A 24,106-nucleotide genomic window follows, 5' to 3' on the forward strand; every position below is an offset into this window, starting at 1 on the left:
AGTAACAAGAACAGACTCTGCAACTGTTGTGTGGAAGAGACAGCTCAGAGATGGATGAGAGAAGACAACTTATTGAGGGATGATACACGACAGAAGAACTCAATGCCCTTGAGCAGTTTGGGAACGAGAGGGAAAAGTAATGTAAGGGCACTGTGCTATGAGCCACTGCTACTTTGAGCCACTGGATGCACCCATATTCATACAGTAGCTGTGACTCACAACAGTGATACAGTTGTGGATACTGCTGCCTACTAAATGGAAAAAAAAAACCCTCCCCATCCTCCCCCCAGAAAACAACTTGTCATTCCCACAACAAATCAGGGATGTCCCTGACAGCAAGATGAAACTAACATTGCTCCAATTTAAGATGGACAAGGAAGATCGTAAGAACTACAGCTCTTTGGCCTCAGTCCAGTCTCTGAACAGATCATGGAGCAAATCCTTCTGGATTCACACATTTTTAGAAAAAGGTGACCAGGAACAGTTCACACAGTAACAAGGGACAGAGCTTTCTTAATAGGTGGCCAACCCAATTTCCTTCTCTAAAGAAGGGACTTATGTAGACAAAAGAAAGCAGTCATTGTAATACTCCCTGACTTCAGTAAGGCTTTCAAAAATGGTTTATTTACCACAATATTCTTATTTGTAGTCCAAGGACATGACCTAGATGAACACTGTTAGATGAGCTGTAAGTTGGTTGAATTACTGGGTTCAAAGGGCATTAATCAATAGCTTGATACTCACCCACAAACAGGCCACAAGCTAGGAACCCCAGGGTTGTCATTGGGGCCAGTACTATTTAGCATCTTCAAGAATTAGGATAAGATCGAGCATACCCTCAATAAAATAGCAAACAAAGTCAGGATTCATAGTTGAAATGCCTGATGGCTCACCTACAATTCAGAGGGACCATGAGAAACTTTACAGTTAGGCCAATACAATAAAAAAAAAAAAAAAAAAAAACAACAACAACAACAAAAATCATAAAAATCAGTAAGAAGTGGAAAGCTCCGTACCTGGGACTGAGTACCTGCATGAACCAAGACAGGCTGTGAACCCACTGTCTAAGTGGGTTCCCTAAGCCCTTTCCAGGATCCTGGGTTACGGCTAGATGCATACAAACTAACAGCGTGTTCTTAAGAACTTAAAGAACTTAGCTTTTTTAGCTAAATTTGGAGGAGGTAAACAGGAATCTAATGCCCATAAGGGCTTAAATAAATAAGACTTGGAGAAAAAAAAGACAAACTTCTTTGCAGTAGCATACTATATAAACAAGGGATCACAACCACAAGTTGTGGGTAGAAAAATTGATACTGGAAATTGGGAAAAAATTGAGTGGAAAGGTTATGAGACACTGAAACAGGTTACACAGAGGCTCTGGAACCCCTGGACAAAACCAAACGAACCCTGACCCCAACGCTGACTTGATCTGGTATTGGTGACAGTCCTGCTTCAAATAGTAAGAATGATTAGGTAGCATTCTTAAGTTCCTTTTAAGAAAGATGTTATAATTTCTTCCTGTAATTTAACTAGCAGTTAAGAAGCACAGGTAAATTTCCTCAGGCCAGGATGATTATCTTTTATCATAAAATTATTTCCTGCCACAGTGAGAAGACTTTACACATCTATTAAGAAGTTGCTATTAAAACTAGTTTAATGCAAATCTGACAATTCAAATTATAATCATACGGGTTGTTACTAGCACTTCTCATTCTAGGTGGGAGGGTTGCTTAATAGCATCAGTTGCTACCAAATTCTCTCTCCAGGTATCAAACGACCTTCTGTCATCAGAAAGAACAGAATTACAGAATGGTTGAGGTTGGAAGGGGCCTCTGGAGATGGTCTAGTCCAACCCCACTGCCAAGCAGGGTCACCTAGTACACACTGCACAGAATGGCAGCCAGGAGGGTTTTGAATATCTCCTGAGTAGGAGACCCCACGACTTTTCTGTGCAATCTGTTCCAGCGCTCTGTCACCCTCACAGTTCTTCAGTTTGTGCCCATTGCCTCCTGTCCTGTCACGGGGCAACACTGAAAAGAGACCAGCTCCATCCTCTAGACAACCTCCCTTCAGATAGTTATGCACATTGATCTCATGTTGATCTCAGTCTTCTCTCTCCAAGCTGAACAGGCCTAGTTCTGTCAGCTTCCCCTCATGAGGGATGTTCCATTCCCCAAATCACCTTCATAGCCCTCCACTGGGCTCACTCCAGGCTATCACACTGGTTAAACATGACTTCCTCTTGGTGAAGCCATGCTGACTACTCCTGATCGCCTTCTTATCCTCCAGAAGGTCAGAGATGACTCCAGAATGAGCTGTTTCATCACCTTTCCAGGGATGGAGGTGAGGCTGACTGACCTGTAGTTGCCTGGGTCCTCCTTCTTGCCCTTTTTGAAGACAAGCTGCATCAGCTTTCAGAAGCAGCAGAACACGACTGATTCTCTCATTTCTAACAACAGCTGTACAGTACTTAACTGTTACCAATGCTGTTAAGAGTTTTAACAAATATTTACAGAATATTTACCTTACTCTCCTGCTGGGAGTATTGTTCAAGGCCATCATCAACACCACCATACTCGGTAATATTTTGGGTCTTGACAGCTTGTGGTGACCGTAAGAGAAGCCGTTCTGGAAATAAAACTTCAAGTTTGGAGAAGAAAGAAAGGAATTTGAAAACCACTTAAACACGACACACATTTTACTGATAGCAGCTTGCTCTAAGTTTGCAAAACAAAGCCTATCACAGAACTGGGAAAGACCCACGTGAAGGTCATATGAACTGTTCTACTCAACCATACAACACAGGGTACCTGTGCTTTTTATTTAATTCTGATGCAATGAAAACCACTGCTATTTCACATATTACTGTTACCACAGCATGGTCTATACAGTTCTCATTGGTTCAAACTGTTGACAAAAGTTGAAATTTCCATTTACGTCCCCTGTGACGGCCAAAAGCTCTTCTATTTTTTTTTTTTTGTTTATAAAATAATTACAGGGAACTGTAATTATATGTAATAATATGTTCATATTATTATAATGCATTCTTCTCAGTATGCCCTGATGTGAAAGCAATATAAAACATGAGCCTCCACACAACTAACCCCCTCCAGACAGCTTCAGTCAACTGAAACATACCTTTTTCACCCAGACAGGTAGCTTGTTCAACCGCCAGCTGGCACCGTCTGCTAGTAATCCTGTTATTAGAATGGCAGATCAGCAGTTTGCGGTTAGAGTAAAATCCCAACATTCTGTAAGCTGCAAAAGCATACAGCCTACAAGGCATCCCGTACTTTTTCTGTGAACCACTGCTTACAAAAACAGGAGTTTTTACACAAGCGTATTTACTGAAAAATGCACTGCAGAAATGTTAATCAACAGATATGCTGTGAGCAGCACTGATACACATATTCTCTAGCCCTTCAGTGAGACAAAGATGCCCTTGCACTCCAAAGTCAGATAGTCTTTCAAGTAAGTTTTTGGCAAAGCCAATCTTTGATAGAAGATTATGCAGCTATATACAGATAACATGCCACAAATAAAGCAAAATGCAAGGTTTATGAATAGTCTCGCAGCCATATTGGTGTATTTTTCTTAAAAAACAATCAAAACAAAACCAACCACCCACATGACAGAAACCAATGCAACCAAAAACACAGCAACAACAACAAAAAAATCCCATACCACCCCAAAAACTACTCCACTGCCTGGCATTGCAGCAATCACTTACATGTTGAAACATTCTTGTCTTGTCTCTGTTTTGTATGTAGTGCCTACCATTGCAGTCTTATCAAGGAATATAGTTGGAAAGAAATGAAAGAATTGGCACCTGAGTTCTTAATTGTGCCCTTCCTGTATCTGCTCAGACTACCAACTGACAGCCTCATATATTTTCAAGTTGCTTTAATAGAGGAATCACAAAATGGAGCTCTTTTCAAGTCTATTAAATACCTGCAGTGAACAAATTCCACATCCATGGGTTCCGAGTTGTAAGCCTGTTCAAAATCTGCATTGAATTTCAGAGTAACGTCTTCATTACATATCTGTTGCAAGAAAAAAAAAAGTTTACTGAGGAAGGGCTTAGTCCTTTACACACAAAAAAGCATCTTTGAAAGCACTAGGAATAAAAAAAAAAGCCAATACCTAGATTTATTAACTACTAATACATTACATTTCTAGATTATGTTATGAGTGCTTTTACGCCAGGTGACAATTATAATCTAGGTAGAAAAAAGGAAGCCTACAGTCTTCAAAACAACTAAATTAACAATAAAAATACACTATTTAGAGCGTAGATAAAAATCTAGCTTCCCCAAAACAGGTTAAGCTCCATGAGTTGTACTGGCTTCCCCTCTGAATCCTGCAGACTACTGTATTTTCAACAGAAAACACACCTCGCTTACCTCGGTAATATAGGCAACGTACTCTATTATATGCTCAGAGTAGACTTGACTTTTCAGTATCACCTTATCACCTAATTGTAAAAAAAAAAAAAAAAGCCAACATTGTGACAAGGAATAGTAAAATTCTCACCACAGCACTTCATTTGTTCCCCTTTTGCATGGTTAAGGTGGGAATTTGCAGGATGACAGATGTTCACTAACTTCAGCAAAATTGCTGGATCCATGAGTACCTCAGAAGGACCTAACTGCACATAGCAGTTCAGATCACATTTTAGAAGGCACCTAATATTGGTGCCATCAGACCCTTCAAAACCTTCTGGAATCCTGTGTGTCATAACATTGAATTCTTAATTACTTTCCCAGTTTTGATACCCCTATTGCAAAAATAAACATTGCACAGTGTTTTGTGAAAAGCTTCCTCCAGTTTTGTACATAAGTTTAAAAATATGAGAAGACTCATGAGAACAGACACGTAATGCTTCTTCAGATAGCAGCCACTGTAAGACTTAAAACACTAACAGTGCAGATCACCTGTACAGTAGCCTAGGTTAATTATTTTGTGTTCAAATCCTTACACATATGACAATGCAACAGAGTTTGCACTGCACTAAAAACACAGATCAACAAGATCTTCAGCTTTTATCTCACATCAATTACTACCTGTATTCAGGTGAGGTCTGCCTTCTTCCAGTCCTGGCACTTCTAACACTAACAAGTTCCCATTCCTTTTCAAAGTAATGCCACTCATGCTAAAATCTTTCATCTCCGTTTCTGCGTAGATCTCTTCAAGCCACAAGAGAGTAGAAAATTTTGCTTTGTAATTATTTATATTAAGACCCTGAAAAGCAGAACAGGATACATTACAGTTGCAATTTCTACACTGAGGTACAGACCCCACCAATCTTAGTATTACATCACAGAATCACAGAATCACAGAATTTTCTAGGTTGGAAGAGACCTCAAGGTCATCGAGTCCAACCTCCAACCTAACGCTAACAGCCCTCCACTAAACCATATCCCTAAGCTCTACATCTAAACGTCTTTTGAAGACTTCCAAGGATGGTGACTCCACCACTTCCCTGGGCAGCCTGTTCCAGTGCCTCACAACCCTTTCAGTGAAGAAGTTAACGAAGTGTTTCCGCCCGGGATCGAACCGGGGACCTTTCGCGTGTGAGGCGAACGTGATAACCGCTACACTACGGAAACCCGCCTAAAACATGAAACAGTTCAAGTTAGACTGCTGAGCTGCCAGTTAAGGTGACTAAATACAGCATCTTAATGCACTAAGCTAAACTCCCACAACAGTCAGCGCAGAATTTTCATATCTTCGGAGCTCAGATAAAACAGCCACTCAGCTAAAGCATTAACTATGTCTCCTAGAATCATTAGTCTCCCCTAACTAAAATGATCATTTCAACATCTGAATTCAGGGGCAGTTTAGAAACTGAATTATATGTTCACCAGTCTCAGAAAGCTTAAAAATGTAAGTACACTGGCCAGAGATGGGTAAAGATGGAGTCACATCAGTCTCTACCCTGTTTGATGATTATAGAGCTTATGGCAAACTGAAAGAATCCCAACTTCCCCCCTCACAGCTTAATGCACTCTCACTGAAGACATGTTGACCGACAGCACAAAACCTCTCCCTAAACCATGACTGGCGGCAAGGATTGCTTTCAGTTCGATAAATTCTCACTCAAATGTAATTTGAATGAGCAGTGCTTTTCTGGTGCTGACTTCACAACAGTCACCAGCACTAGACAGAACTTAAGATGTGGTTAAAAAGAGTTACTATTACCAGCAGGCTTTCAGCACAAAATCATTTCAAATACTACTGTTTTCTCTAGACAGTATCTCTAGCACACTACCATATGCCAATGATTTCAGGGTGTTTTGTGAGCCGTTCAGAAAGCAAACAGCACATTTTACCTACATATCTGCCCCAGTTAAGTCCTTACAAAGTTGGGGGGGCGGGGGAAGTGATCAGCAGCAGGGCTCTACCAGAAATCAGGACAGTTTCTGAAGAATGACTAATATTTGCACTAAACTTTAGGTTTCCTTTTTAAGAAAATGTATTTTAGAACTGCTGCACTCATGGGAAGAAATTGAACTAGCTGTACATTTGAGAATTTAAAAAGAGGTTTTGAACAAGCAGAAAAGAATCCTCTGTTGCTGCAATAAGCCTAAGAACTTCTACTTTCATTTCCTATGAAATAACTGCTGGACTACTGTTCCAACACGCCGAAACCTCCTTTCAATGATGCCTACAGTGGAGAAGTGAGGAGGAATCTTTTTCACCTACTGTAATATCTCTCCCTTTTCAGTTTTTCACATTTACCATTTTAGTTTCTTCTAAGCTTGAATTCTGTGACATACTGAAACCAGTCTAAGTTACAGGGTACAGACTGCAGTCTTAGTCTACTCGCTAACAGCATTATATCAGCTTATATTATGCTAAGGGTTACAAGTTTCTGATAAATTAAGGTCAGCTTGAACAGACATGCTTACATAAAACACAGTTTCTTAAATAAACCTACACTTGCATACCTCTGCTAGGAGAGGCTGGAAGGTCAGTACATCTAATTTCTGCTCCACACATCTTCTTAACTCGTCTGGTATGGTATAATGCGGGAGGAAGCTTGGAAGCTTTCTGTTATTTCTGAAACAAGAACATGTCAAATAATTCAGTAGCTTCATTTTTTTTTTATTTATTTGAAGGACAGCAAATTAATATGCCACATCCTCAAGGCTACAAGAAACCACATGCCACAAAACAACAGATTGCTTCAAGGTGATAATTGTAAGTTTTCTACATTGGGACAAAAGATAAGTGTTCCAATTACTCAGCATTTTTTTTTTTTAAAAAAAAGTGTCTGCTTCTATCCTCTTCTCCATTTAGTGATATTGTTATAACTAAGCAAATACTAAGTATTATAGAAGTTTATCTGGAAGAGGAAAATTTCTGAAATCAAGTTAGGAAAAGCATAACCTAATACAGATGTCAGGTTGCTTGAGGAATTAAGAAGCTAACTTGCTTAGAAAATTATTAAGAAAAAAAAATCTGCAATAACAATTGTTACTTGTAGGACAGTTGCATAGTAAACTAATTTAAAATTTAAAAATCACATTATATAATAGGAAGCTTCTGTATGAAGAAACTACAAAAAAATCAAGCAGTACACTACTAAAAAATGCGTCAGTAAAATCTGAAATTAAAATGTTTACAATATACACATATAAATATGCACAAATTCTTCTTGTTTGGCGTTTGTCAGCATTACAAAACAGATACAGCAATACTGAATACAAGAAGATAAGACAAGCATTATTCCCCGCCCACCTAACTCACAGTACCTTTTGAATATAGGGGCAACCACTGTTGTCGTCCTTTGCTGGGGTACTGAAGTAATTTTAGGCTTTCTTGAAGAAAATGGTTCCACAGGTGCTATTAGAAGCTCTGCTTCACTTGTTACTGTGGTTTCAATATAGCGTCCGATAGTAAAATCAGAAAATCCAAGCAACAGGAGTTCTTTACTGTGTCCAGGATTTCTTCAAGCAAGCAAAAGTTAAGTTCTTAAAATCATCACATTGTCTTTTCCTCAGCCGTAAGTACTCTTTTCAGTAAAACCGTACGTTGTTTTAGTAACAAGAGAGCTGCTAACTTGGGGCAATTCCTTACACTCACTCCCTACACTGAGTTCAGTCCAAGTATCATGTTATAAAACGAAAAAAAATTTAAAAAATGTAACACCCCAATTTCATCAAAAGCTTGAGTAAGGGACAGAACCCCTCTCCTCAACATACCAGGTACAGAATTAATACGTCCATCGCAAGGAATGTCTTGTAATTACTGCTCCTGAAAATGATGAACCAAGCATTTCCAGTGGAGGAGCCTACAGCAGATCCCTCCCTACCCCTCCTCCCCAGCAGTGTGCAGCAACAACTTTTGCTCTGCCTTGCTTAAGGCTACTCAGAATGGAGTCCTAACTGCAAACACATCAAGTGGAGAAAGCAGGAAAGATCTTTATCTTGAAAAATGCACTTTGTATCTGTAAGTGGGCCTGGGGAGTGACAGAGGAAAAAAAGGTCAGAGGGAACTGTTTCTTCAGATCCAGTTCTAACGAACTTCAGACCAAAACCCTTTGCACACACCATCTGCTCCAAAAGCCCTTAAAGGACTCTTCCCAGCACTATCTAGAGCCAAATTCTCTCCTCGGCACTAACTACACAATCTAGTACTGTTACTGTGTGTCTGAAACAGAAGCATCCCAGAAGGATTCCAGCTTATTCTCTTCTTGGCAGAAGTGCCACTTTTTTGTGCCAACTAACACTACCTACTCAGGTTAAAGCTGTAGCCTGTTTCCTCTCTGATATACAAATTCAGTGCAGACACCAAACTGTTCAAATTTACGGTCTAAATTTTCAGTCCCTATGGTCCCATAGGTGGCCAGCAAGTACTTGTTACCTTCATGCTGTACTCTCCCATGGAGAGTTGTGTGGATTGTTAGAAGGTCCTCACTCAGGCTTTGTGGTATTTACAGATGTACAGTGAAATATTAATTGCTCTTTCTACACCTCTCTCTCCATAAAGACAGGCCATGCTGGCAGCTTACCTTCTAACTGCAGCTAAATCACCCTAGGAAAACTGCTGCTGTTTTAAAATCGTGAGGCAGGGGGTAACAGAAGTAGCTGGAAAGTTCATGTATTATCATTTTGATGAACGAAACAATTTGACCTTGTTTTCCCCGTTCAACTTAGATCATAAAAATCAATGGTGGTGGTACACAGTTTGTAGAGCTACATCAAAAGTAACTGAAAAGTACATGAAAGTAAGTTTTCCAGCAAGAGTTTCCTTCCTGAGTTCCGAAAGAGCTCACCAAACCACAACCTACTATTCTTAGCCAGTTCCACGAAATATTTTGTACAGCAAAGTACTTTCATTTACAAGGTGATTTATTATCTTTTGTTTTGTTTTCCCTGGCACAGATAACTTGCACTTAGTATCACAGGACAGGGAAGTTTGAGACTGGGACGTAGAGCAATGTGAATACATTCAGGGTGCTAAGACCAGAAGAAACATCAATCAGACAACACACAGAAATCCCCTGGAAAGCTACATTAGCTCTAGTGCTCATAGAGCAACTGATTTCCCAAATAGAATATAACCAGCTCTAGACTTTACCTTTACCTTACTACCTTTTCCCACGAACTACCTACTCCCACTATATTTCTTCATTTACTATTATCTTTTCTCTTGACAAACATCAGAACAAAGTGTTAAAATGCCAACCACTTCAAGCGCCAGTATAGATTTCTACATCATTTGCTAACAGATACTGGCTTTAACGTACACCAAAAACAAAACCCACGACAGTTCCCAGAAGGGAAGTATTAAGCCAGTTTTTATTATTTGTTTCCACCATATCAATGAGAACAAAGAAATACTTACACAGCTGTGCATATGATCACTAAAGATGTTTTTCCACCTGGTGGTATGACGACTTCTCCAGTAATGTTAGTGTGATTTACTGCCTGTTCAACATCTTCTTTTTGCTCTTTTTCACCATTATAGAGATTTTCATCTTTTACCAGGGAAACGTTTTCTTTTGTCTTTGATAAATTCCTTTCCTGAGGACTGTTTTCACCTGCAGGAAATGTAACGTAAACTCTTTTATCAGGATTGTTATGGCTAGCACAGGCAAGCCTTTTCAAACAAACCTATGGGTCTTCTCATGAGTTAACACTCCAAATTCAAGTGGTAATAATTCACTGTACCTGAAATGACTCCATTCTTCGTAACGCATGCATTATTCAGTGACTCATATGCTGTTCCTCCACTGCCATTACAGAAATTAATCGCAGCTTTTGAGACATTTTCTTGATTTATTGCAGAAGATGACAGATGCACTGATGGACTGTCCTGGCATTTTTGAGGAATCTGAAAACTGAATTGCTTGTCTTTCACCCATCCAGCTAATGTGCAGCTGATTAAGGACTGTGGTACACTCCCTTTATTCCTAGAAATAGTTATGTAATTATGTAATTAAATGCACAGTTAGGATTCATCTCTGCAAGCTTAATTCTACCTGTAGTTAAACGCAACCATTTGTAGTGGGGTCAGGTCACCATAACCACTACTGGAAAGAAGCAACACTGCTGCTTCTAACTCACTCGGCCTAGAACCCCTGCTGAATGTAGTGTTTCCAGGTCCACCAACCACTCTACAAAGTACAGCAGAAGAACCAGCAACATGCATACAGAAGTACCATGTATGAAAAAAGCGACAGCTTTTCTTCTCCAAATACAGGGTAACAAACTTTTAGGAAAAAAAAAAACACACAGCAACAGATAGGTGGTATTCAGATTGGACTCCACCTCAGCATCTTTGTGCAGATGTGAACAAAACCCCACCAAAACAAATAGAAAATCTAAGGATGCACCAACATAGTATGTCAGCACGCAGGTTTTGAGAGAAAAAGTCTGGTCTGCTTTTAATATACAAGTATAGAACAGTTTTGTTTTAAGACTGAGGAACACAGCATATCTGCATTTTAAACTGAACACACACAAGCAAAAGCATTTACATTGATCCTCATTTCAGAGAGGAAATAGTACTCCAGGCACAGAGCAGCGATTCTTCTGCGGCCTGTGGAGAGGCCCCTGGTGGAGCCCTGCAGCCCATGGGTCCCACATGGAGCAGATTTCCACACTGCAGCCTGTGGAGGAGCCCCCGGTGGGGAAGGTGGCTGTGGCCCATGGAGATCCCCTGCAGGAGCAGGCCCCAGGCCAGAGCTGCAGCCCACGCAGGAGCAGAGGATCTGAGGGGAGATGCTGCCTGTGGGGAACCCGTGCTGGAGCAGTTTGCTCCTGGGGGATGGACCCTGTGGTACGGAGCCATGTGGGAGCAGTTCTTGAAGAGCTGCTGCCTGTGGGCAGTCCCCGCAGGCTCAGTTCGGGAAGGACAGCATCCTGTGGGAGGGACCCCACGTGGAGCAGGGGCAGGGAGTGACCGTGAAGGAGTGGCAGAAACAAAGCATCAGGGACTGACCACAGCCTCCAGTCCCCATTCTCCTGTGCTGCTTGGGGGAGGAGGTAGAAGAGGGTGGATAGGGGGCAAAGGTGTTTTTGGTTTGCTTTTAGTTTCTCACTGCTCTAGCCTGTTGGTGATAGACAATAAATTACACTAATTTCCCCATGCTGAGTCTGTTTTGCCCATGACAATACTTGGTAAGTGAACTTCCTGTCCTTATCTCAACTCTTGATCCTGTATTTTCTCCCCTTTTTCCTTTGAGTAGGGGGAGTGAGAGAGCAGCTGTGGTGGAGCTCAGCTGCCCTGCTGGATAAAAGCACTGCAGTGGATTACCTGAAGGCCATAAACAACAACATTTAACTACGAAAGGCTTCTGTACGAAAGACAAGTTTACAGATTATAGAGGGGTGGAAAGGTAGAAAGCTTAGAACAACCAGAAGGGCTTACTCTATCCAAATGACCATGCTTCTAGATTCCCCCTGCTTCAGAGTTCCAAAATCCGCTGTTCTTGATACTTCCAGCCCTCCTTTGTTTCTCATTAAGTTTTCATACGGGTCATCCAGATCAATTGGGTCGGAGTGAGATTGTCTGTAAGAAGATTGGATTTTATGTAGTCATTCAATTTTAGGTAGGGAATTTAAAACACATTGACTATGGAAGCATCACTGATTCAGCACACTCACTCAGGAATTATCTTTAAGAACAACTACACCAGAGAATAGTCACAATATTTATGAACAAGCAGGGGAGAGGATTTGCTTTCTCAGCTAGTTGTAATTCCAAAACCATTAAGTTACCTTTATTAGCTGATGTTGTTTCATCAAGTTGATGAAAGGCTTGTTTTTAACAACACAATAAACCAAACTCTGAAACTCTGAATATAAGATAAAATTGATTAAGAAGCTAGCTGTCTTTCTTGAAGAACTGAACCAAATCCAAACAGTGACTGAAGCTACTGTGGATCTCTTTGGGAGCTGAACCAAGACACAAGAGAGACCAGGGTCCTTAGCAAGAGTCTTGCTGAGCAGCAGAGCTCGAGAAAGAAAAATGACTAGCCTTCAAACCTTTCTGAACACATACCCTAAGCACTTAGGTCTTCTGCCTGCTGCAGTCTACAAGCATACTTAAAAAAAAAAAAAAAAAAGAAGTTAAAAAAGCTAAGAACAAAAAAGAACCTTAAATACTACTGTTATACACATTTGTGATGAGAAAAGCCTTCAAGACCAAAGCCACATGCTCTTTCCTGTCAGACAGCAACTGTAGCTCTCAACGGTCAGTGTCAGCTACCAGCAAGCCTTTTTCAAAATCATTACTTTCTTAATTGTAGAGCAGAATTCAGTTGATTAAAATGGCACTTGGTTTAATCATTTCTTCGATATTTATATATCCTCAGTGAGTACCTTAGTCACCTAACACAATGAAGTATAAAATTATCACAGCTGCTCTTTATTAGCTGCAGAGTTTACTCTCAAAGCCCACTAGATGTCTCCCATTGCAGCTTAGCCTGGCTCATTTTTGATGTGAGAAAGTCCAAGAGAACTGAGAAATCAACCCTAATATCTACTCTTGTAAGATTTTTGAATATAAAATCCATCACTAATAAGCTCAACCAAACTGTATTGTGTTCAATGTGATGTGAACACTTCCAGTTCTACCTAGGTAAAAGTTAAGCCTACTATATCCATTATTTCTGGTGAGAGCAGACAGCTTATTCCATTCGTCACAGGTCCTTTGAAGATGGACGTACTGCCCTTGGCCATCTTCTCTAGAGAGGAAGAAAGCAAATTCTTCCATAGGTGATGTTTCTGAGGTATAGGAAAGTCTGTTGTACTCTCCTTTTGACTCTCCAATTGGTCCACTGCCTATTTCTGGCTGACAGAATCAGGCTGAGCAATCCCACCTAGTCCCTGTCAGCACTGAGTGCTGACTTGAACTCACAAGTCCAGCTACAGATGTGTCCTGCAGAACTGCTACTGGCTCGTTACTTCGTATTCAGCATTTCTGTAGGGGATTATTTCATAAGATTGTGCTTCTTCCCATACTAAACTACATTTATTTCATGTCAGTTCCACTGAATATAGGTTTCAAACAGTAAAGTCCTCACTGGAAGAACATCACAAATTACTGGAAATTAAGTAAAAGCATGAGCTTGGCATTATTCTAACTAAATTGTGCAAAATTCCATCCTTGCCTAGCTGTATTTCTGAGCTCAGCTGCTACTGGTTTTACTCCTTTAGTAAGCACAGATGCCTCCACCTTCTGGAAAGGAAGGAGAAAGAGCCAGGACTAAAACATAACACTCTGATCTTCCCATCATCATGTCTTCTAGTCAACTAGTCAAGAATCCAAACCACAGTATCTCTTGTTTAATAAATGCAAGAAAATTGCACCTAAACTGCAAGCTGCAATTTATCCTTAGTCATTAGCAAGTGGAAAGAAGAAAAGAATGAATGTTACCCCTTCTGGTCGACTGGAGCCAAGCAGAGAGCTCTCCAAACATAAAATGACTGATTGCTCTCCACCACTATCACATTTACTAGATCATGTACACGAGGTGAATAGCCATCAGGAAGTCTCAACGAATCCAAAGTGAAAAATATATTCTCATCTACAGTACCGTTTCTTCCACAGACGCTGGAAACGCGAACCTGGAACAGGATTTTAAGCAGGTAATACCAAGTAACACTGAATAATCTAAGTGACATACTATCATTGTTGCTCTGTTAATGCTAGCGTGACTTTCACAGAAAACTAAGCAATCTGAAATTTCAATTATTTATGAAAGACAAACATACAGCCTTAACCTAGAATCACTGTGCTTGTCTATAGATTTAAAGATGTAAAGAGACAGAAGCACTTCAAGCATTAGGTTCTACTTCCATGTGGTACGTTTGACTTAATGATACCCATTGTATAAATTAGGTAAGTTGGAAGACTTCAGTACTAGCAGTCACAACAGGAGGAATTTTCTTTTCCTCCTCTTCCTACGAGGACAAGCAGATATTATTCTACATATAAAGTTAAGCTAAATACGATAAGCCATAGAAATCACTATTACCAGAGGGCATGAGTATTTTCAGTAAAATAAAAAAGGGACAATTACTATTTTAAAGCCGACATACTTGGACAAGTTTAACATAAATTCCAGTTATCACTTCTTTAAAAGTTTGGCTGCAGTAGGGATGTGTGGATTTTCAACATAACTAAACCAGTAAGCATCCAAATTCAGAATCAATAGCCAGTATGTTAGTTAATCAACCTGTTCTATCCAGAACGTGCCTAAATTTTAAAAAAGCCTTCACATATAGGATTATTTCTAAACCAGCAATGAGTTGGTATCTTTTACGCAACACATCTTGAAAAACATGTACCAAGTTGCAATCCTGAAAGTACCCACAAACTCCACAACTTCATGAAAGATTCCCCTTGTCAAAAACCCTAATGTAGTAGGTGGCATCACTGCTCATAGCAGGGGGGTGGACTGGAGGATCTTTAAGGTCCCTTTCAACCTGAGCCATCCTATGATTCCATGAAAAACAACATGCAGAATGTTTACCTTGTCCACTCGCTTATATCTCAAAGGCTTTACAGCAACTGCTTCACTGCTCCATGTTGTTGGTTTAATAAAATACTGTGCTTGCACCAAGTCACCTACATAAGGCTTGAAACCTATGCGAAACAGAGCATTTCAAGTTAATTGCTATTGATTGCATTTACATTACTCCCATACAGAACTAATTGAAGTTAAACAATGCGACCAGCCAAATGAATTATTTAGATCCAATGAGTTGAAGCTTCTCTTTTTAGTTCTTCTCATCCCAACCAGGTTATGACAGACTATGCAAATGGTGCCAGTGGAAAGTACACTTCTATACTCCAGGACTGCAAGTACATCATGCTCAGGAAGAATGATGACACAGCTTTCTTCACCCAACTCCCCTTATTTATTTCACTACATACACTATCAGAATTTCTTTGTGATGCGGTCTGTGTGCTTCAGATTAACAGAAAATTAAGGAAGAACAAACAAGAAAGCCCCTACACACCTTCACAGACATCTTCCATTGTGAAATGAGTAGTCTGATTAATGTAGCCACCATCCTTACAGAGAGAAGTAATATTGCCAATTAATATTCTGGCATGCTGCTCAGAAGCATTACAAGCGGTACTGTAGCTTCCCCATGTAGTCTGGACTGCATCTACCTATTAATACAATAAACAGAAAAAAACATACACAGCTGACACTTACAAGTGTGTGGTTATTTTATAAAGCAGACTGTGGGGGGAGATGTGGAGGGAGGATTGGGAGGGACCGCGGGTGGAACAAAGGGTCATGGGGATCCGGGGCGGTCGCGTGTACAGGTATAAGAAGCTATGCTACACAGCAATAAATTGGCACTTGAGCTAGACACGGTGTGTCCATCTCTGGTGTCCCTGCTCTGGGAGCAGCCGTCCAGGCAGCCAATCGATGTTGTCTCTCGGGCTGGGGTAGCACGAAGAGTGGCAACACAGACAGTTTATATAGATGTTATGAAATTCTCAGAATTCCAACTGCTGCTGGAAGTCAAACTCATTAGACATTCTATACTCACCATAGCTGTTCATTTTTGTAGACAAGAAGGAGCAGTAAACAGCAAGGAACTTCCCCTTTAAGAAATCTGCTGCATGCTTCAGTGGTAGACAGTGAAATAGTTAAATATTGATTTGCCAAACGTATGTCATGCCTCTTCTGCATTAGCTCTACTGTTAAGTGTCTTCTTAATATTGATAAGAGGAACTGTATCCTCAACCCTGCAATTTAACTGTATGCAAGTGGATCTAGACCATTGCTATTTCAGAAAGCAATAAAAATACACATTGTCAAAATGCCATTTATAAACACCTTATGCATTTTATGCTGTCCCTCAGTCATTCTTTAATCATCGAGATTGAAAACAAGTATCTGCTTCTTAAATGCTCTCCGTATCAGCACCTCAAAAGTAAGTTTACTTGCTTAAGCAGGCCTTTGCAGAATGCAAGCCACAAGCCATCAATGTTTACAAAGCCGTTTAACCCCGCACAGTTATGTTGGGGCCAAGGATAATAGGACCTCTGCTGTTAATTACTCAATATAAGCACACTAACAATGCCTAGAGCTGTGAATTGCCTTCCTTGCTTCTGTAGGGCCACTACCATCGTGGGGTCAGGAGTCCTGGCTCTACATTTCAAATGCTTATTATTCGGTTTCCTCGCTCTCTAGAAACGCTGATGGAACCAGTAACAATGCCAATGCCACCGCACAGATGCACTCAACTGTCACACAAGAACTGCTGACTCCGTACAGTATGCAGAGAAACTGGACTGTGCAACAGAGCAGAAGGAAGGAGATCGCCAGTTCTTTTGTGAGGGTAATGAGGATTAGGATGGAAGAAAGCATTATGAAAGTATGCAAGGTATCTCTGCGGTGATTAAACAAATTGAATGAAATGCCTGTGGACAACTTTTTCAATGACTGATACATATGTAGTGTAAGTGTACAAATCAGATCATTAAGTTAACACAGTCAATAATATCTTCATCTTTTTAAGGTGATGTTCCACGAAAGCTTATTTCAGAAAGCATCTCCAAATTGACAACCAGAATAAAGAAGCTGAGAGGAAACCTAACATAATGTAGGTGAGAGTAACCGGAACAAAATCAACCTAAACCGGATGGAAAAGAAATAAATAACTGTAGTGTTTTCACTTCTATGTGAAGATTAGAAACTCAGAACTAGAAAGTACTTCCTTAATGTATAATGTGAAAAGTCACCACAACAAAGGAGTCTGTGTAATGTCATCTTTCTTTTACAGATCAACATTTGTGCAGAGATGAAAATCAGTCCTATGCCCACACTTTTCATAAATACTAAAAGGAATTTTACACTTGTTACATGCGGTTACATTTGTGTAGTGCACTTTTTGGAGACCATTTTTACCAAGAACAAGTACATTACAAAGCAAGAATAGACTGAATATTAACTGCTTTGTCTTGATCATACAGATCATATCCCAGATGCTGGCTGTGGTGGTTTTACTTCAGCTGGGCAGCTGAGCTCCACCACAGACACTCTCTCACTCAACGCAAAGGAAAGAGGGAGAAAATACAACGCAAAAGGCTCAAGGGTTGAGGTAAGGACAGGGAGATTACTCAACAATTATCGTGACGGGCAATACAGACTCAAAGTAGAGAAAGATTAGAGAAATTTATTGCCTATTACTATCAAGCCAGAGAAGTGAAAAACGAAGAAAAACTGAAAACACCTTTCCCCAGTCCACCCTCTTCCACCTCCTCCCCCCGGAGTGGCACAGAAGAATGGGGGACTTCCCTTTGAGGATGGGGAGTGAGAGCATAGTTGTGGTGGAGCTCAGCAGCCCACCTGAGTAAAGCCACCATGGAATCAGAATGGCCTGGGCTGGAAGGGACCTTCAAGATCATCCGGTTCCAACCCCCGACACAGACAGGGATGCCACCTGCTATATCAGGTTGCTAAGCACCCCATCTCTACTCCAGTTTGCGAACAGTTTAAGGACACAACTATGTATTCTACAGTCAATACTTCTATACTGCATTTTTTCCCTCTTCTGTCTGAAAAGAACAGTTGTACCATATTTCTTTTTATTTGCAGGAGTTCACAGACTACTGCATCCTTTGAAGAAATGAGCTTTGTCTCCTTACTTATTTGATTGTGAATACCACTAAAATAGATAAAATGAAGGGAAATGAGGTTACCTTACAAGATGCTAGGTTTTTATTTATTTTTTAAATATAACTACTAGAGGTGACAATATTTTAGAAATCTTTCATTAGATTTCTTGTGGTATTTCATTTTAGGTCCTATGATCAAACTCTGTCTTTATTACTCTTCTTTCCTTAGTCTCATTTCATCAGCAAAACTGCATCGGTTGCAAAAATGAAATGGGTTTCCAAGGAAAAACTCCCCAAGAATTTTGCATGTAACTGGAGTTCATTTTACTATGTGATGTTGTCTTATATAGTTCCGATTTTTAATTCGAAACATCTTTATTTCAGGAATTGTTCATGATGCTATTCTGAGTAAAAGACAGGAGAAAACAGCGCAAAATGGAAGCATGAAACATTTGAAGTCTTCTTGAAATCATGTTATAAAAAAAGATGTCTTACATTCAGATTTAAAAAAGACCTAGTTGTTATGAACTGCAAACATCTCAGAAATAGTTTGGCATCATTAGTTATTATCTAACCAGCAACGGAACTTGAAAAAAGTCTGCTGAAGTAACTACTGTGTTTCCCCAATCATCTATAGAACTCATGAATATATAAAATGCATCTAAACACCCAAACATCACACAGTAAAATGCAAATCACTTAAGTCTTCTAGCACTTAATTTTCTATCTACTTTTATTTGAGAGGTCACATTTTCAATCAACTTCATTTTACCAGACTCAGCACAGTTACTGCCAATTCAGCCACTAAAGAAGAAAAACTCCTGAACATTTATTTTAATAAACAAACAGCCTCTAGGCTATTTCCATGATGGAAATAGGAACTTACGTGCAAGTCCTTAGAGCAGCCAGAAAGTTTGGCTTCCCCCTTAACTCAGTGTTCATCTCATGGAATGAGTATCATGTTCAACTGAAAAGCATGGTTATTACTGATCAATAGCGATTACAAAAAGGCTTTTGGCCACCATCCAGCATCTTTGCACTGGTTTCCTGTTTACAGGTTAAGTAGATACAGGTCTTTCCATAAAATTAACAGCTATACTGACTGATGGAAGTTAGAGCTTAAAATCTTAAGGGGATCTTTAAATTCAAGGCAAATTAAGCGATATAGTAAAATAAATGTAACTTTCTAGATTACCTTCTGTAGGAACATGTATTTTACAGAAAGCAGCTCTTTCAGATGGTAAGCACATACCTTCACTTCTCCTACATCCACAAAATCACACTGATAGGAAGAATCTACTACAGGAAATAGAGCTGTGTTGTACTGAACTGCTCATGCAATCAGTCACAAGGCAGCCTGTGATGGTATTTGGTTCTTCCTTACAAAGGCTCTACTGGCCATACACACAGCTCTTCAAAAAGAGCAGCAGCATGAATAGTCACTTTTAAAATTCTTACATTTTCAGTCATATATACATAAAGCTCACATACACATCTAACACATGCCTGCCACCACACGCACCCTTTTCCGAACATTGGATGTTTTATGCAGCAAGGCACACTAGCAATTACATGATCTACATATCGCAGACACACTGCAGATGCCTCTGCACATATACATGACATCAAGTGGAATTCCAGCTGTTCAGAAGTTTACGGTTTTAGCTTGAATTCAGACACATGGGAAATTAAAATAGATGGGTCAAATGCTCAGATTTTAAGGATTTGGGAAGGTGAAAATGAGAAATAAAAAATACACTCTACAGTTTCAGGATTGTTCAACAGACATGTTCGGAAAACCATACAGTACATTGCAACAGACAAGCCACCAGTTTCAGTTATGATCTGTAAATCATCCTGCTACAAACATACACCACTTGGCACTAAGCGAGCTGTAGTACACATCGAGATAATGCAAACTGGCTTCCGTAAGACAGCTGGTTATTGCTGGACACTGACCAAAACATTTCTGAAGTAACAAAATCAGGATACTGCACAGAAGGAAGGCATGAGACATCAGAACACTACATGCTAATCAGTACAAGATTTTGACCTCCTTTCCCTAGTTATTGACATCATTTGTCGATTTAGCATAGTAAGGGCAAGTAAATAGCAATGATGGAGTTCTTCAATCTGATCGCTTCTACTCCCATTAAACCTGTGTATAAGAACTTTATTTAATTTTTTGTAACCTTTACTAATACTTTGTTTAACCATCAACTTCCTATTACCTGCAGCATGATGCCTGAAGCTACTGTGATGACTACATTCTTTATAAGAAGCAGGAGAACCTAAAATCCTTAATTATAAAATATCCATTTACAAGGAAGGTCAGCTTCAAAATCACAGTTATATCGAGACTGGCTCCCTGCAGCCAGCTCAAGTCCAGCTAGACTTACTCTCTTTGGCTCAGGCTTTTGTTCAGGGTGAGTTTGCTGATGAAGCACACTGGCCCAGTGCTGAACTCAAAGCATAATGTAGCTAAGCTGAGCAGATGCCAGCAAAGAAGATTGGTTCTGTACCCCCAGTTACCAAGTGCTTCTGCATGGCTGGCAGCCTTTGAAGCAGCAGTTATGTTTACATAATATCCAAACAAAGAAGGGCTATTGGACTCAGCCTCTCTGTGTAAGAAAGCTAGATTATCACACGCACCTGAGCTACGCCTGATTTTAAAAAATTACAGCAGATTAAAATTGAAAGCAATGGATAATCAAGCCTGAAGTAGGTTTACAGATGAAGCATCAAGATGTACTGAAATGTCCCTTTTAACAACTCTGTGGCATTAAGTTATTGAATTTTTACAATAAGAAATTCTGACATTTGTGTTCTTGTTCACTTTTGTTCCAAAAAAGTAAACTTACAGACACTGGCTTTATTCCCCTATCAATTCATATAGCAATGTCATAAATATAACTCAAACTCAAAAGGGAACATATAGATTCGAGTTAGCTATGATTAAACAAACTCTGATGCACTTACCTCAAACAACAGTATAATTACTACATGTGGATCTACACTCAGAGCACAAGCACTACAAGAATAATACGCTAAAAAAAATAGCATACATTCAGTGCAAAACCAATTATCCTCTGTAAGTGAAAAGCTGGAAGTTTCTCTTTTTTTTTTTTTAAACCATTCAGGAGACTAAAATTATAGTAACTTCCACAACACACACAGTCTCAATTAATTTACAAAGAAAGTGAGACTACCATTTATATTCACCTCTTACCCTGATGGCCTTCAAGCCACTTGATATTTTGTCCTCTTCAACAACAGCAATAACTTCCTGTCCAACAGCCAGTGGCATACCATTTGAAACGGCATCTTTTGTGAAGATTATCAAGTCATTGATCATCCCATAATCATGGCAAAATCTCGTCACCACTCCTTGCACGGTTTTTACTTCTTTATGACCCGCATCTACAAAAAGTAGGTGTAAAAGCAAATCACTTGATCAAAGAACCATTAAATGTGTAATGAATGCTAGTAAGAATGCTATTACTTTTGATCAAGAAGTCATTCTCTTGCCCAGCTTAAATATCCACAGCAATTACAAACCAGTTTCACATTTAAAACTTGAAGGCTTATAGAAGAAAGCTTGTTAAATACAAATATTGTTTGTCTTTAAGCTATAATAGAAAACATACTTCAAAAAAAAATTAAAATTAAAAACAAACTAACAAAAAAACCTGAAAGTTAAACAATTTCTCCCAAAAGTTCTGGGCCAACAGCTATTTTCAGTATTTTCCATATCAAAAGAAACAGTTCTCAGCATTCTTTTCATTAGGAATCCAACACATTTGAGTTTTCTATACTGAAAAAGTAGGGAAAGTAAACAAGCATGATGCCATATAAATCAATTTATCACAGCTGTTTGTGTAATAATTAATATGCTTCTGAACTGAGATGTGCTGTTCTGGAAATCCGTAACTTTTAAGTCTTTTGTTTTAGAAGTAGTATCTACTTACACACCACAGAAACTTTCCCTCAACAGCACTGTAGTACAATGTCAGGCTTAAGCTAATCTACTTCAGCCCAGCTTTACAGTTCTAAGGTATTACTAGCTACACTAACAACCATGACTATTAATAGTTTGTTTTGCTTTGTTTACCTGAGTATGCAAGAAGTACTTTTTAGTAGTTTGAATAAAGCATTATTTGTAAGATATTTGCATTTATCATAGTTAATGCTGCAGTAAACAAAATGTCTATTTAAGTCACCAGAGTGCTCCTCCCTGTTAAACCATCCCATATACCTGCTCCAAAACAAAACATTTAGCATTATCCTATAATCTAAATGCAGAACCAGCATGCATGAAAAATAAAAGATTCCTACAGCCACAAAACACAAGGTTTGAAAATCTAAACGCAATACTTTGTTTAAAAGCTGATTTAATTTTAAGAAACATCAGTGAGGCTCCAGCCCTACAAAAATCAGTCCTCCCTAGTTTGATGCACCTAGTTCATAGAGGTTGTAGCTTAGAAACAAGCATTCCTGGGGAATCCTCTAAAAAAAAAATAATAATAAAATAAATAAAATAAATAAATAAAATTAGAGCACTAGTTAATAGTAACATACTACTGAAAATAATTTTACAATTAGCTATCTGTGTGAGAAACCAAGAGACACTTTTGTCTACCTCTAAACGTAGAGCAAAAAACTAGATTTTGTTTTAAAAATATTCCTTCTTGTTTTGGTCACTTACACTCACTTCTGGGTGTGTACTGCATAATTGTAAGTAAGTTTCCATGTTGTGCAGTCCACTCCATCATGCAACCTTCCTGTTGACTGTCCCCCCCAACAATACTTACATATAACACTACTAGAAACATCTTAAGTGTACACCATTTTCAAGCCTCAAAGCATTGAGGTTATGTTATTTTTGGCAGCAGGATGCAGTGCACATCCTTCAAGAACTACTTACAAAGAGGTTGAAATACTTGTTCAGGTACCTTTGTTTACTCATAGATGTGGAGTGATGCTTACATTTTTTTTGCTTACTTTTAAAACTTGTATTATGACTATTAGGTGAAGGAATGTAGCAAAAAAATGTATTTCTTATATAAAACATTTAATCCTCAGCCTTTATGTCCTCTGAGAGGGAAGAATTGAAAGCTGAAGTTATTTCTCCAGTGACTTCAGGTCTTAAATTTATCCTTTAGAGGTATTAACAGTTTTTTTTTTTTTTTTTTTTGCTGATGTTTGCATTCTGTCAACAACCTATTAACATTGTAAATTCTTCTAAATGCAACTTTAAGTGGTGAACATTGGACATAACCCAGAAGTTGGACTCAATGATCATAACTGGGCCCCTTCCAACTCAAGATATTCTCTGATTTTATGATCTTCTCCACATAACAGCCCATTAGAAAGCAGCTAAGAGAACTTACTTATGAACACGGTGTTACAGAGGAAAGCCCCAAGAGCCAACTGGCACCGCACACCCTTCACGCCTCACTCCATGCTCTAACCAGCAACAGTGGTTAAAGACCCGAGGAGAGGCGGTGTGAAGCAGCTGCCAGGATCCGGTTAGGAAGCCACAAGCCCCTTCTGTTCCCGCTCTGCCTCCCCGCCCTGAGCAGCTCGGCCCCGGCCCGGCCCCACTCAGCCCCGCACCCGGCCTCATGCAGCCCTGCGGGAACCTCTACCTGCGCCCGCCCGCCTCACGTCGCCTCCTTCATCGCCCTCCGCCCGCCTCCAGAAGAAGGCGAGCACCCTGGAGAGCAGCCCCAGCATCGCGCTCCGACACACAGCGACAGCGACGATAACAACACGGTCAGGGACAACGACAGCCACACCGCCACCTCAGCGCCCTCCCGCTCCCTCCCCACACGACGCCAGCCAATCACGTCGCTGGTTCGCGGTCACGTGGGACAGCGGCCGCCGCGTGCCCGCGGGCCGTGAAACGCCAGGGCAGCCCGCGGCGCCATTTTGTGGGGGGCGCTGTAGGCGGGGAGGGGGGTAAAGGGAAATGAGGTTTCGTTCCTTGTCCCTTGGAGATAATAAA

General features: G+C 39.9%; 1 protein-coding gene across 4 annotated transcripts in view; it reads right to left on the reverse strand.

Annotated features, from left to right (window-relative positions):
• MOV10L1 (Mov10 like RNA helicase 1) overlaps positions 1-23,895 on the reverse strand; it is a 39,331-nt gene extending 15,436 nt beyond the window's left edge. For 2 of the 4 annotated variants that reach the window (XM_084538109.1, XM_084538106.1), the window contains exons 1-15: positions 23,748-23,894; positions 21,329-21,519; positions 15,480-15,636; positions 14,990-15,102; positions 13,891-14,081; positions 11,881-12,021; positions 10,179-10,420; positions 9,853-10,048; positions 7,758-7,952; positions 6,951-7,062; positions 5,064-5,241; positions 4,404-4,474; positions 3,952-4,043; positions 3,139-3,197; positions 2,525-2,640 (exon numbers count right to left, since the gene is read on the reverse strand). In XM_084538109.1, the coding sequence (XP_084394235.1) occupies positions 2,525-2,640; positions 3,139-3,197; positions 3,952-4,043; positions 4,404-4,474; positions 5,064-5,241; positions 6,951-7,062; positions 7,758-7,952; positions 9,853-10,048; positions 10,179-10,420; positions 11,881-12,021; positions 13,891-14,081; positions 14,990-15,102; positions 15,480-15,636; positions 21,329-21,519; positions 23,748-23,835 (2,142 nt within the window). In that variant the 5' untranslated portion in view covers positions 23,836-23,894. Of the gene's footprint in view, positions 1-2,524; positions 2,641-3,138; positions 3,198-3,951; positions 4,044-4,403; positions 4,475-5,063; positions 5,242-6,950; positions 7,063-7,757; positions 7,953-9,852; positions 10,049-10,178; positions 10,421-11,880; positions 12,022-13,890; positions 14,082-14,989; positions 15,103-15,479; positions 15,637-21,328; positions 21,520-23,747 lie in introns of all 4 variants that reach the window. The other 2 variants (XM_084538108.1, XM_084538107.1) reach the window with 2 other exon arrangements.
• Positions 23,896-24,106: the final 211 nt, after the last annotated feature.

The sequence above is a fragment of the Aythya ferina genome, assembly GCF_964211825.1.
Source record: "Aythya ferina genome assembly, chromosome: 1".
In the NCBI taxonomy this organism is placed as follows: domain Eukaryota; kingdom Metazoa; phylum Chordata; class Aves; order Anseriformes; family Anatidae; genus Aythya; species Aythya ferina.